We start from the raw sequence: 15,832 nt of genomic DNA on the forward strand, positions 1-15,832 counted from the left end.
GCTGTTTAATACCCTGAACAAGAATAAGTAGGATATTAAAAGTGAAATAGTTAAATTTACACAGAATCAGAAGTGTTTTGTTGAGTTGGGTTGCTTTTGGTTTGTTTTTTTTTTTAATTTTAGACTGGACTTCAGCACAATAACCAGATTTTGGACTTTTTTCTTAATGCAGAAATGCTATGAGAGTTTGGGATGTTTGTGCCTTTAAAATCCAACTGTTGGTCTAGGTCCAAATCTGGAGAGGAAAAATTTTGAGGTTTCTTCTGAAGCTGTAGCAGACACATTTAAAAATCAAGTTTTCACTTGAGAGTGAGAGTTTGGCTAGAAATGAGTAAGTTAGAATCAAGTTATCAGTAAAGTCCTTGTTTTTAGTAAAGATCTGTATTCTGCATAATTAAATAAAGTGTAATTGCTGTTGCCTTAATAAAGCAGTGGTTGGATATGGGCCCTTGTATATTCTTATTGCTATTCACAATCACTTGTTCCCCACACACCTACACCATATAATCCTTGTTAAATTTACGTCCAATTCTGAACACGGAAGTTTGTTTTCCAATTGTTTCATACACAAGCCTGCAGGTTTGGTATATGAAGGTATGAATTAGGGACTCAGCACAGGTATGTTTGTTTACAGTACTTTTCTTCTCATAATTCTCTTTGCAGTAGCAGTTAAAATTGTATTTATTTTATTTGTAACTATTAAAAGTCTATATCATATTTATATTATGGTTTGTATTATATATTTGTACTTCAAGAGCTTTCTAATTGAATTCTACCTTATAAGAAGTAGTTTTCTTTACAAAATCATTGGCTTATTTGTAATTGTTACAAAGCAGTTCTCTAACCAACTGTTTAAAAAAAAGAAAATGTGAAATTAATGTAAAAAATTATGTTTAACAGTAGAACAGTCATATGCAAATCCTTGTATATGACTCAACTGAATGGCTGATAATATTTTTGAAAGAGGACAGTTTCAAAATTTTTCTGTTTATGATCCCAACCAAACCAAACCAAACCAAACAGTTGAGAGCATGTATTAAAGGCAGTATCACTGGTGTGTTTTTAGGAAATTATTTGATTATTTGAAGTTCCCCTGTCCCCTGCTTGCAAAGTAACCAGAAGTGATTTAGCGAGTAAATCTAAATAAAGTGGTGATGCACAATCTTAATTTAGAGGGTTTCAGTAAGGCATCATTATATACAGTATTTGCAGTATTAGCAAATTAGTATTTCTCTCCTTTCCTTTACACACTTAGCTTTGATTACAACAAAAACTCAAAAGGTGGAAACTTGTTAGCAATACTTATCAGTTTCTGATGGCCAAATCAGAAAGGTTCTTCTTGAAAGAAGAACCTACAAAGTTTTCTAATCTTTACATCTTTCTAATCTTTACTTATCTTTGACATCTGAAATACAGCACTTCCCCACGTATTGCTGGAGGGAAGCAGATTTACAAACTTTTAACCAGTCAACCATTACCACTGTGACACATATATATATATTCAGAATAAAATTATATAATAATATATATATTAAATATTAAATCATTTCAATATTTGTTTCTTAAGCTTAGAAACAAATCAGAGATAAACCAATGCATTTTAGATATAAGTATTAAATCAATCTTCACTTTTTCTTTGTTATTAAAGGATCTTCTGCCCAGAAAAGACTAAACTCTGGTTTAATGGTTCTCTGGTGGCTGTAACTGAAAGATCCTTGTGGTCTTTTTTAATGGTGTTGGCAAGTTTTGTTGCTTGATCTTCCAACCTGGTCTGTCAGATTTTTTAAAAGAAGCTGCCCTTCAGTCTTATAAATGCAGTTATTGAAACTGATATTCAGAATTACGACTTTCTTGCTTTAATTGTTTTATTGGGTTAATTGGAGTTTAATTCATAGGATTTTTTAGATTCAGAAAACTTTGAAACATTATCGTGCCTGTGAATTTCGTGGTTTTGTGAGGAGTAGAATATGGAAATAAATTGAAGAAAAATGGATCTTTCGGCAGATAAACAAAATGCTACCTTTGTAAAAAATATGGATTTTTTTAATTTTTTTTTTTTTTTAGCTACCTTGACAGAAATGTATTTTGACAAGATTCTACAGCAAACCAAATTTTTCTGTTTCTGACTTTTGGAAGCCACCGAGAACATTTGTGCCATATTGACAGCTAGCATAATTCACCATCTCTAAAAAGCAAATTATATTTCATTTCAAACAGAATTTTAGTGTTAATAATGACTGTCACTGGGTCCTGGTAGTTTCCTGCATTTTTTTGAGTCTGCAACTTGTATGAGAAATGCACCTTGTTTTTTTGTAGGCAGATTCATATTTTCTGTGAACCAGGTATTCTGCCATGTACTCATCAAGTACTTGTCTTGCAAGTGGAGAGAGTTGATAACTTGGATGGAACTGTTCAATTGCTTTTGAACATGGGTCTGCACAGACAGCAATATGTGTTAACATTGTACAGAATAAGTCTAGAGAGTGAAGTGGATTTTTCTTACCCTGACTTTGTTGCTGAACTCCAGTATGTAACGTAATCAGTACTTTGTTTCATAAAAATGATGTGTCTAGCACATAATGGCTAATTTAGAATAATGTGGAATTTTACTGACTGCTGTGCTGCTTATAAAATTGTTACAAAACAGTTTGATTTGGGAAAGCTTTGAATCCAACTAGAATAAATTTAATGCAACTGCCTTTAATTAAATTTGCTTAATTTAAATAATGTAATTTGTATTGATTATACCTTTGCAGTTCATTTGGATTTTTGTTTTTAATTAAGATTCAGTAATCTTGTTTAACCTTCCAGAGCTATTCATAAAATGACTGTGAATAAAAAAACATGTTAATTAGGTTAACACTTTCATACATTTATTAAACTAAAAGCATTAATATTTTTTTTGCCCTATGAAGGCAAAAATAGAGGAATATTTAATAGAAAGACAACAATGCAATTTTACTTGAATTTATCTTTTGTCCCCATAGCAAATCCAACCTGAATAGCCCTCATATAGTCCTCAAACAATGTGGGCACTTCTTTGCTCCACTTGCCTCAGAAGCTGCCCACACGACCCTCTGAGGGGGTAATTACTTGAGTGCAGCAGGATCCTGTAACTTCCTTGGGCATCCTGTAACTTGCTGTGCAGCTTCTCCCTGTTAGCCAGTGTGTGCAGCACTGAAACAGTGTCAGCTGGAACTGACAGAGCTGCCTGTGTTGAGAGCAATCCAGAGTGAAAGGCTGGCAGTACCAACTGAGGCCATAAATGCTGAGCTAAGAATTATTGCTATTACTTTGGTGTCTTCCCCTTTCTTTGTTAAAACTATTAGCAGTTTAAAATAGAAAGTTTAAAATAAGTTTAAGCCAAAGTGATATACATGCATTTTCTTATAAGAATCCAGTGATAAATTTGCAATTTAGGTCTGCATCTGTGCATGTGGAGAAAAAGTCATGTAAAGTGAAGGCTACTGCAAATGTTGAAGAGGAGAGAAGATAAAAGCCAGCCTGTTGACATTAGGTATTTGCCATGTACCTTAACATGAGACTGAAAAGCTGCAGAAATTCAGCTAGTTGAGCTCACAGAGGTCTATGCAAATAGTTGTGCAGGCAGTTCTAAATGGTAGCCTTAAACATCACGTTTTGCACTTTAACATTTAGTTTACCTGAATTCATTCAGAAAGATTGATCTGATGTTGTCTCATTAAGTAAAGTCTTTTTTGGATTGAAGTAACTGTTTCAGCTACTGGTAATGCAGTGGTACCAAGAAAATCCTGTCAGATAAATTTGTCATAAGGGAAGACCTTCTCTCTTCTCTACCACTGCCTGAAAGCACCTGAAAATGAGGTGAGGGTAGGACAAGAGGTAATGGTCTCAAATTGCACCAGGGGAGGTTTGGATAAGGTATTAGGACACATTTCCTCATGGAAGGGGTTGTCAGGCATTGGCCAGGCTTCCCAAGGATGTGGCCATGTCGCCACCCTGAAGGTATTTCAAAGACCTGCGGATGTGACTCTTTAGGAATGCTTTAGTGGTGACCTTGACAATGCTGAGTTAAAGAGCTGGACTCAATGAACTTAAAGGTCTTTTCTAACATAAATGATTTTATGGTTTTTTAATATTTCCTCTGTTTGTCTTGTTTAACTTATTTCTACACTATAGACAAATACCAGTAAGTTTTAGGGAGAATGAGTTCTCTTCTTCATACACAATTCCATCTAAAAATATCCTACCATCAGTACATTCTAGCATATTCTTTTTCATTTAGAAAAGAGAAGAAGAGTAAACTTTGATTCTCATTCTTGTAGTAATAAGTGCTAAGAATTAAGCAAATAACTTTAAGGATGCTGACCATTTGCCAATGAAACTGCAGTTCATATTTGACAATGGTGTCTAAGATTTCTCTGTAGAGGGAGATTAGTTATTATTGCTCCAACACCTTTGAAACTTGTAAGCATTTCAATTTAACTGTAGACACCAGAGAAATACTTTAATTTCTTGTATTATATATGCACAACACTGCTCCTATGTGCTATAGGCACCAATCACAGAATTTAGTGACCTAAGATAGAGGTTTCATCCATACACTAGAGAATTTTGACAAAACATTTAGAGTGCATATGTAAGGACTTCCTAGCTAAAATTTCAAAATTTCAGTAGCACTTGTAGGGTGGCATAAAGAAACACAATTACACTAGCTTTAAAATCATTTAACTCCATTGAATGTAACGATGACATTAAATTTACAGTATAATATAATAATAGAGATGCATACTGGAGGCATAAAACATTTAACAGTTTGTACTGGGGGAAGCTGTACACCAAATAGAAGACTACTTTTTAAAAATGTAATAAATACAAAGCTAGTATTTTGATAGGGAGATACCTGCAGGGAGCACCATCTCAGTTTTGTTACATCAGAAGATGCAGTCTGCCATTCTTGAAGTTCAGCTGAATTAATTTTAGAGCTGCCATGGCATTCAAATCTTTTAAAACCCCAGTCAGTTATACCTGCCACATTCAACTCTTGTGCAGCCATGGTTCTCTTGACTTTGTTACATTGTACTATTCCTAGAAATTTCAAGTTATCAAATGCATAGGTTGTCGAATGCATGGGTTATCAAATGCATAGTTATCAAATGGATATAACTTTATAGTTGCAACCTTACTTTTTGGCTATTAAAAACACAACTTCTCTACTAAAGGTAGACACCAGTCTGAAAGTTAGATGTGTTTAGAGATTTTCAGTACTTTTTGAGAATTTTCTCATGAAGGTGCTTCTCCGTCTCCAGTGTCTATTAAGAGTTCACTCTCTTTACCAGGCTGTTAAACCAGCACAGCTGATTTTGCCCTTTACTCCATTTCATTGTATTAACTAATATACTAAGGAGATTTCTATTGGAAAGGTTTTTTTCCAATTACAAACAAGTCAATGAAGAAAATGCCTCAAGCTGAAACTTCTTCTGAGTCATACATACAGCTTATATAAGCCTTAATGATTAAAATCAGAGAATACTGAAAAACAGTAAAAACTTCTGAATTTATTGCCCACTTTTTTGGTTTTCTGCATTTACTTTATTACTTATATATCCATCAGTGGATGGCTACAAGCTTTCAGAATGTACAGGGGAGGAAGCAGAGGCAGTGCAATGACTCTGCATTAGGGAGTATTTTGACTTTATAGTGCTCAAAATGATAATAGGGTTGTACAGCTATGAGTAGGACTCAGGGGGCTAACAATACAAACATCATAATGGAAGTCTACTATAGACCACCCAACAGGGATGAAGAGGTGGACAAAATATTCTGGGAGAAGCTGGGAGAAGAAATCTCATGACCGTTGGACCTTGTTCTTATGAGAGGTTTTAACTTGACAGATGTCTACTAGAAACTCAACACAGAAGAAAGGAGGCACTCCATGAAGTTCCTGGAATGCATGGAAAGTAACTTCCTGACACAGCTGGTAAGAGCCTACGAGGAATGAGGTCCTGCTAGACCTAGAGTTTACAAATAGAGAAAGGCTGATGGGAGATGTGGTGGAGGGAGATTGCCTTGGGCACAATGACGAGTTTTTAATTCTTGGTAAAGTAAATAAAGGAGTCAACAGAACCTTCATTTTGGACATTTGGAGGGCCAACTCTGGCCTATTCAAGACACTGGTTTGGAGAGTCTCCTGCACAGTCCTGAAGGCTCAGGAGCATCCCTATGGGTTGAGAGACAAGATGGTGGAGAAGAAGGTAGCCTGCCTGAACAGGGAGCAGGGAGTTTTCACAGGAGCTCAGTGGAAAGGAAAAGTGTTTATGATCTTTGGAATAGGTGGTAGGCACCTCTTGAAGAGTATAAGGATGTAATGAGGTCATGTAGAGAGAAAACTAGAAAGGTGAAAGTTAACTACAGCTGGCCACTGTTGTGAAAGACAATAGAAAGTATTTTTACAATTACATCAACAAGAGGAGATCCAAGGAAAATCTCCATGCTATACTGGAGGCAGGGGAGAACACTGTCACCCAGGCTAAAGAAAAAGCCAAAGTACTTAATTCTTTCTTTGCCTCAGTCAGAAAGTTTCCCCACAGTAACTAACCTGAACTGGTAGACAGGGAGAACAGATCCCCTGTAATCCAGGAGAAAGTAGTTACTGGCTTGCTATGCCACTTAGACACTTACTTAGTCTATGACGCTAGATGGGATTTACCATCAGGAGGGTGAGGGAGCTGGTGGAAGAGCTCACCAAACTGCTCTCCATCATTTTTCACCAGTCCTGGGGACGTCCCAGAGGTTGGACAGTGGCATGCCCATCAAAAAGAAGTGTCAAAGAACTACAGGCCTGTCAGCCTGACCTCAGTGCCATGAAAGGTTATTGGACAGATTATCTTAATTGTGATCACACAGCACATAGAGGACAACCAGGAGATTGGGCCCAGCCAGCAGGGGTTTGTAGAATGCAGGTCCTACTTGACCAACAGGCCCTCCTTTAATGAGCATCCATGGACTGGACATGGGAAAAGCTATTGATGGTCTATGATATTGCCTCTCACAACATTCTCCTGGAGAAACTAGCAGCTCATGGCTTGGATAGACACACTGTTCACTGTGCAAAAAATCATCTATATGGCTAGGACAAAGAATGGCGGTGGGTGGAGTTACATCCAGATGATGGACATTAACAACTGCTGTTCCCCAGAGCACAGTGCTGGGTCACTTTTGTTCTAATAGCTTTACCAATTATCTAGACAAGTAGATTGAGCGCATCCTCAGTGAGATTGCAGATGACACCAAGCTGGGTGGGAGTGCTGATCTGCAGGAGGGCAGGAAGGCTCTGCAGAGGGATCTGCACAGGCTGGATCATGGCCAAGGCCAGTGGTGTGAGGTACAACAAGGCCAGTGCTGGTCCTGCCCCTGGGTCACAGCAGCCCCAGGCAGTGCCACAGGCTGGGGCAGAGTGGCTGCAGAGCTGCCCACAGGAAAAGGCCCTGGGGGTGCTGGTGACAGCAGCTGAGCATGAGCCAGCAGTGCCCAGGTGGCCAAGAGGGACAATGGCATCCTGGGCTGTGCCAGCAACAGAGTGGCCAGCAGGAGCAGGGCAAGGACTGTTCCCATGAGACCACATTTAAAATCCTTTGTGCAAATCTGGGCTCCTTACTACAGGAAAGACATTGAAGCACTGGTGTGAGATCAGAGAAGGGCAATGAAGGTGGTGGAGGCTTTTGAGTAGAAGTCCTGTGAGGAATGGTTGAGACTGCTGAGGGTGTTTTAGCCTTATCACTCTACAACTCCCTGAAAGGAGGTTGTAGTGAGGTGGGGGTTAGTTTATTCTCCCACTGAACAAATGACAGGATGAGAAAACAAAGGCTCAAGCCACACAAGGGAAGGTTCAGCTGAACATCAGGAAGAATTTTTCACTGAAAGGGTAGTCAGGCATTGGAAGGACAGCCCAGGGAAGCAGTGAAGTCACCATCCGTTGATACATTCAAGAAATGACGAGATGTGGCACTTAGTGCTTTGATTTAGTTGATACATTGGTATTCAATCAAAGGTTGGACAGAGTAATGTTGGAATTTTTTTCTAACATCACAGATTCTATAATTTTATGCTGTAATTTTATACACAAAGTTCTGTGGTGGCAAAGACATGCACACCACAGAACAAGATTTCAGTCTAAAATATCTTCAGTTATGCACACCTCAAACAGTTGCTTTATTATCTTGTACTACAAGTTTTCTGATCATATTTACAATGAGACAAATTGAACCTTTTTCTTTAAACTTTATTTGAAGTTTCACTATTTATGTTTCTTTCCAGGTACCAAAATTGCTAGTTAAACTGAAATGCTTTCACCAACAGTAAAGTTTAAAGGAGATTTAAGAGCAGAGGTCTGTTGTCTTCACAAATATTAATCTCTGTGTATGAAGCTTCAGCTTAAAAATATCCACAAACAGAAGTAGTTTTGAAGAATAATATATACATTAAGCTGCAAACAAAACCTACTACTGACTTGAATATATATTGCTGGAATACTTAGTACCAAAATAACAACTATAAATTAAATTTGAATGGCAGCTTAATGTATTATCTGATCTAATAGTTATCCCTTTCTCATCACTTTCCTGAGATCTTCACAAAGATGTAATCATAAGAAATATTTCCTTACACATCAATTTTCTACTTACTTACCAATTTTGCTGCTTTTCCATAATCAATCCATCGAACTGTGGCAAAGTTGGTTGACTCTGCACAATTAAATCCATGGTTAAACCCTGCATGGTATCCATATGGGAAAGTGATCATAAACTCTCCTGCCTCTTGGGTAACCTGTAACAATAAAAAAAAAAATTTAAAAGGTCAAAATAAATAAACTTTTAAAAAACCTCAAAGTGAACCATATTTTAAAGCTTTCTAGTTCTATAGCAATGAAAACTACATACACCTTTATAAATAATTAAAACAAATAATTATTTTACCTTATACAGAGATGAGACATAATTTAAACAGAAACAGTGTATTTGAGACAACGCTCTTTATGCTAAAATACATAGCTAAGTACAATGCTTAACAAATTCAGAAAGAACTCAAAGTTAATCATGGAGCAGAGGCTGACTGGTATTAAAACCTAGAAGTAACTAGAAAAGACAGTATGAAGATATCATTCTCACTGGCTGAGAGGAAGCAAAGACATGCTGGATCAAAATACCCACAATTACCATGCCTGAATGTTGTGCAAAATGTCTCAAGATAAAGCTACTAAAACACAAGTTTTAAGCTGCTACTGTCCTTCCCCTCTTTCTCTTGGGGCAAAATTTTAAAGAGCAGAAGCACTCTGACACTACTGGTAACAAGTGACTAAAGGCCAAGTGGGATAAAAGGAGATTCCAAAAGATGAAAAGCTGGACTACAGTTGAATTCTGACATTGTTTTAGAAATTCAGCAAGGGTAACTTCAAAGGACTACAACCAAAATAAAATGTGCAAAGACCACTGGATCAACAAGATATCATAGAAAGCAGAAAATTAAAAAGGGAAAGAAAATGCCAACCGAAAACTCACTGCACAGTAATTATATTTTGTATATACAAAAATAACCCGAATTCCATCTAGTTTTAAGAGATGTATCAGACTTGAAAGGCTTTTAGAATATACCAGAAAAAGACAATGTGTGGAAACATAAACCACTAGCCAGGTTATTCTCTTTCAAGAGAGAAATTTCATCCTCCTACACTAGGATGGACTGCTGCTCTCCTACATGGAGAAAAGAGGATACAGCACTTCTTGTCAGTAACTAATATTCTCTCCACACAGTGACAGCTTTAATCTCAGACCACCAGAGACTTTATCAAGGACAGGCAAGTCAAAGACTTGAAACAGCATACTGTCTTCTGAATTATCTGATAAGAGTTAATGAATAAAGTAGATTATACATCAGTAAATAGTTAAAAGAGATTCTCCATGCTCTGTTTGATATACATTTTATGTGAAACACACATCAGACAACAGACCCACTAAAAAGCAAACAGATCTATTTAAATGAAGCAAATAATCTGAGCAGTGACTGATGACTATTCAACATACACACCTGTTTATTACAGAAAATGAAATAAGGAGACTTGTCAGAGTCTAAATAGGTAGTTTTGAGTGTGTGGAAATGCTTTGCATAAGCAATACAGTAAGAAAAACTGGAAGGACAAATATGACTCTTTTTAGGGGCATAATTTTATGACTTAAAATCACAAAAAGGAAGAGTAAAATTTTAAACAGTCAACAAAATTAAAACTTAAAAACTTAAAACATTTTTATTCTTAATGTCATGTCCTAAACCTCAGCTTTCTACTGCTATAGGTGTCTTATATTCAATTTCTGCTTTTCAATCTCCTTCAAAATTGTTGTTTTATTATTTTATAATTTTTTTGTGCTTTTTTGCACAATGCAAAAACACAGAGTGTTAGCACTTCAAAGAGGTCTATTTCTGATGAAGAAAAGACAGGAAAACAAGAAAAATAGCCAATAAGGCTAGAGAAAAAAACTGGATCTTACATTTTGCACGGTTAAATTTTTTGTGGATTCATATTTAGTATATACATGCAAACGCACATATAGTTGCATATATTGTAACTGTTACTGTAGCACTTCAACAATCACTGTGGGAATGTTTAAGAAAGATTATTCTCAATGCTAACGATTCCAAAATTTATCTCAATACACCCTCCCACTGCTGACAGTTTAGCAGGTGTTCTATTACAACAAGCAGCAGTTCAGCTGCCACCTGGTAGGCGTAGGCTGACTTATCAGCATTCAGCACATTTCCACTCCTATCACTTTGAGCCATGAGAGATCACAGCCTGGTTCTCTATATTCACTTTCTCACTGAATCCCATTAATTACAATTACACTTGGGTACAGTCTGCTTCCTCTGAAGACTAGGTGATAGAACCAAACTTAAATATTTAACTGTTTGTAGCACTTTTTTTCTTTCTTCCCCCCCCTTTTTTAGAAGATCATTATCCTCTAAATTAGAATACAGGAATAATCAAGACACCAAAATAGAAAGATCAACTCCCTCACCCCACCTCAAATGTGTCATACTGAAAAAAGTATACTGACATTCTGCAATATGCTACTTTAAACACCAACCACTGAAAATTACACTTTTCAAAGTAATGTTCTGTAAATCCAAAACTATAAATATGGTTATAAAACCATCCAGCTTGGAAAGTTTCACCTGACATTTCACGATAAAGCACAAGGCTGTGAAGTGAATCAGTATATTTACCTATACATTACAAAAACTGAAGACAGCAGCAACATTTCCATATGATAATAAATCATTCAGAAAACAAACTACTTATTTTATGAGTAACTTATTCAAAAAAGCTTGCTTTCCAAGGCAGGCAGTATCATTCTAAATGCCTATATTTCTTCAATTTTACACATAGGTTGACTTAAGCATGAAAAGTGAAGTGATGTTCTAAAAAGGCATAAAACACGTCTGTGTCTTCATCACAGCTCTGTTGACAAGAGGATTGATAACACAGAGGTGTCCCAGTTCTTGCTGGGCATGTCTTACACAGCCTTTTCTGCTCTCCACATCATTCCAGTGGTGAGGAGGATGGGGGTGCACAAGAAGAGTCGCAGGTGATACAGCCAGAGCAGCTGAGCCCATGGTATCCTGCTCAGTACATACAGCTGTGAGAAAAAGAAGGCAGGGCAATTGTTTGGAGTGGTGACATTTGTCCTGTCAAGTCACCATTGTGTGCGACAGAGCTCTGCATGACAAGGCTCTGCTTTCCTGGGAATGGCTGAACACCTGCCTGCCCGTGGGAAGCACTGAATTAACTCCTCATTTGCTTGGCTTGTGTGCACAGCTTTCCTTTTCCTTACTAAACTGCCTCTGTCTGGTCTCAAACTATGCGTTTTCTATCTTTTATCCTTTAAGTTCTCACCCCATCCCAACAAGGGGGAGTGAGCAAGCACCTGTCTGGTGTTTAGCTTCCAGCTGGGCAAAAATAGACATAAAATATTATTTTCTCTTTTTCTTTTCTTTTTTTTATTTGTTTTGGGTTTTTTGTTTGGGTTTTTTGTTTGGTTTTTTTTTAATACTGTTAGAAAAACATGAACTAAACCAGACAGGAAGCACTGCATTATTCTTATACTTTAAGCCAGGGAACAAGTTAAGAAAAGTTTTTATACAAGCACCCACATTATTTCAGTAAATAAATAGCACATACACAAAACCAGAAAACACAATAATAAGCAAGGATACATATTGTAATGGGAATAAACTACTACAATAGTAAAGAAAAATGTATATTGCCTGGTTCTTCTGACCAACTTAAAACAATCTGAGCAATGGGAAAGCAGGAATCCTAGCCCTTTAGTGATCAAAAGAATTTTGAAAACTCAGTATTAAGACAAAGAGATATTCAGGCAGGGGACCTTCCAAATCAAGTTCTAGTCTTCTAAGTAGGTTTACAGAACTCCAGAATTTAAAACTTTGGAATTTACAAAATGTATAAAATAAGTACATTTAAAAATAAAAGCAATGCACTGAAAATTTTTTATTAGCTGACACCTACATGAAGTTCAAAGTAAAAAACAATTAATAAAGAAAATCTTCTAGAAAGCAGAAGAAACTGAATACTTCAGATGTTCTTAAAAGCAGCTATGTATTAAATTCATCCTCAAAGAAGAAAGACAGGTATTGTTCTCAGTTTCTGTTTGTATAATGTTCATTTATTCTGCCACTATCTAACAGTCAAAAATAATCATTAATTCTTTTTCTATTATGTTGCAGCTTCTAAAATATATTTTCAATTAAGTAGCAATCCTTTCTGCTTTATTCCACCTTAAACCTTTCAGACCCCATAATGACAAAGTTACATTTAACTGCCTTAGAAAAGCAACATACAGAAATTAAATGCTGGTGTTAAAATATTAGGAATACAACTTAACAGAGTTAGTTAAGAAGTATTTTAGTCAGCAGAAAATCATACCAGGAAATAAATCAAAACTAAGAAATTTTTGTAATGTCTTAGAAAAAAATCACAGAAATGTTGTAATGGCTACAAGTGTTTAATGCTAGAAAAGTCCCTGCTTAAACTATTAGAAGTTTTAACACATTTCATGCAGCCGCTACCTAAAAAAAATTTTTAATTGCCTCACCTTTACTATAACAACATTTATACTAAACACATTCTAACTCAATTCATTAGAGTTTAAAAAGAAACATTAATGTACCTTGTCAAAAGGAATTCCATGGTTTTTCAATATTGAGGGAGAAATCAGAGTCATCTTGTGGCGAAGAAAAGCATGACATTCTTGAGAGCTGCTCGGAAAGAACCCTAATAACGCAAGAAAAGCAAAACTGCACATCTTTTCATTAAATCAAATAGAAAATCTTTATAATATTTTTCAATATATAATTTTATAAAATTTTCACTATTTAAACTTGCTTTAGAATTTTTTATCATGTCATTCCTAGGTTCTGAGAGATTTCACATAAATCAAATGCACCACCTAAGTTTTTTACCTGCTTCCCAGGGGGAGGGGCTACAGGGTCTTCCTTATTTGTTTTTAAGTGAAATAATTTAGAATAAATGTAAACCTGCACATTTAGGCATACTTTCTTACGCTTTAGAGAAATATATTGTTGCTGGAAACTTCATGTTAATGCTCATTCGGCACACATGAAAATAAACTGCAGTAAATAACTTTAGAAGGATTCCCTGAAGACTAGGTGTATCTTTCACTTACAAACCATCTACACAGTAAACACATAACTTCCTAACTTTGTACAATTTGTGGTATCCCTCTTACATAAATGGTAATTCATCATTCACAGTAGACGTTTAATTCTTAGGAAAACATGCTTACTCAATTATTTAAAAAAAAAAAAGCAAAACATTTTCAATCAACCATCTGAATTTTTTTAATGCCTTGAGAAAAAAAAATGAACAATAATTTTCCGTTATATATAGCTTTCTCTCTAATGTTAGATTTAATTTCTTTACTCTGGTGAGTCTTATGTATTATGTCCACTAAGCACCCTAAAACTTCAGAGCAATCTAAAAGTTATCCAATTATAGTTGTTATATTCTTTGTACAGTCAATCTAGCACTCTCACCAGGACTGGAAGAACAATATTTTTCTGATTTCTCAGAAATAAGTTTAGGCAGCACTTAAATAGCAAAAGCATAATGTAGACTTGTACTGGTCAATGTACTAAGAAACCTGTTATGCTGCCCTGAGATCAAATTTTATTCAAATTCACCATTCCTAATTTTTTTCTCACCAATAACAAGCACAGAATTCTCTACTCTCTCTATGAATTGCAAATCATGTTTGTAAGCTTCAAAAAATACTATTTGATTAATATATATGTGGCTTCACTGACTAAAAGACAGTTAAAAGAAACTAGCCCACAATTAGTGGACTCCAGCAAAAAAAAAATTCAACTATTTTTCACAATTAATGCCTATAATATAAATTATAGCAATCAAAACATAGAATCTACAATTTCTGAGCATCAAGAAACCTCAGTTCTGAGTAGTATATGAACAGAAATACATGGCAACTTACTGTGAAAAACACAATTGCAAATGATACTTGAGACTTGAGGGAGGAGCTGGTATGAAAAGTAGCTAAAAGCTTAATTGCTAAAAGCAGAGAGAGTTTAAAAGAATTTTCTTTGAGAAAACAAATTTTCCACCAAATTATGTTACTACAATATGCTTAATTAGCTCAACACAAGATGATAAAAAGCAAACGATGGGCAGACATCCAAAACTTAAGTTGTACCACTCCAGCTCCAAGAGATCAGACATAGCTGTGACAAGTCCAACCAGAAGGCAGGCTTGTTGCTGAATTCCAAGAAACTTGCAAATAACACAGGGCAGCAGAACACAACCTGCTCAGAATCCACTACTAGAAATTTACAGGAGAACATTTGCTGTGGTTACAGAGCCCTCACAGTGAAATCAAAGTGTAGCCTACACATTCTGTACTGTTATAAAATATCTTTTGATTATCAAAGTCTACACTTGTGCACACAGATTTTTTTCAGCCTCATTCACCTCATTTTTTCAAAGGAACTCCCCTTCAATAAAAACAAGGAAAGAAAGGAAAGTCGTATTTCCTTATTACAAGACTCTCTTTATCAGAAGATCTTTTGTCTGCCAGTCTAAATGTAAGGTCACATAATCTTTTCTTCCAGAAAATAAAATCCCTGTGGGAGAACTGGCTAACAGATGTAAAAAATACTGACTAGAGGACTTTGCATTAGAAATATTATAAGACTTTTACAAAAACTAAGACAAAACAAAACTAAACTAAACTAAAACAAAGACTTTTACAAAAATTAAATGCAGGACAATTCAAGATATGCCCACAACATTGAGAATCATTCTGAAATACCAAACTGATGTAAAAATTACCAATTAAAGGGATTACCGTGCAATCCTGTATGTTTAGTGAAATCCCACATCCAAAAGAAAAAATACTGATATCTATCTAGAATGTAACTACTTTTAGAAATCTGTAGCATATTCATGCTTTTAAGGGACGCATGAAATTTTCATTTACCCACTAACACTAATCCATTAACTCTAAATCAGTTCTGCAAGAGCAGGTATTTTGTAGGAATTCGCTCTCAAGCCCAGTTTCTTGCATGATCTCTTGAGACATGGCAGACCTATTCCCTATTTATTCCTTGAAAACTATTACAAAGAAACAAAGTAAGAATTCAAAACAATTACTTCATAAAAGCCAATGAGAAATAACAGAGCACAGGGTAAAACTGAATAAGGTTGCTCATTGATTTATGTCCATGAGAAAAAGACCATCAAATTGAG

At 35.8% G+C, this 15,832-nt stretch overlaps 1 protein-coding gene across 10 annotated transcripts in view; it reads right to left on the minus strand.

Moving 5' to 3' along the window:
- Positions 1–15,832, minus strand: part of KDM4C (lysine demethylase 4C) — a 245,679-nt gene that overhangs the window by 185,980 nt on the left and 43,867 nt on the right. For all 10 annotated transcript variants that reach the window (XM_085566943.1, XM_021531680.3, XM_085566945.1 and 7 more), the window contains 2 exons: positions 13,221–13,324; positions 8,668–8,805 (listed from right to left, as the gene is read on the minus strand). In XM_085566943.1, the coding sequence (XP_085423069.1) occupies positions 8,668–8,805; positions 13,221–13,324 (242 nt within the window). The remainder of the gene's footprint in view (positions 1–8,667; positions 8,806–13,220; positions 13,325–15,832) is intronic.

Source organism: Lonchura striata, chromosome Z, assembly GCF_050655825.1.
Source record: "Lonchura striata isolate lonStrDom1 chromosome Z, ASM5065582v1, whole genome shotgun sequence".
Taxonomy (NCBI): Eukaryota; Metazoa; Chordata; class Aves; order Passeriformes; family Estrildidae; genus Lonchura; species Lonchura striata.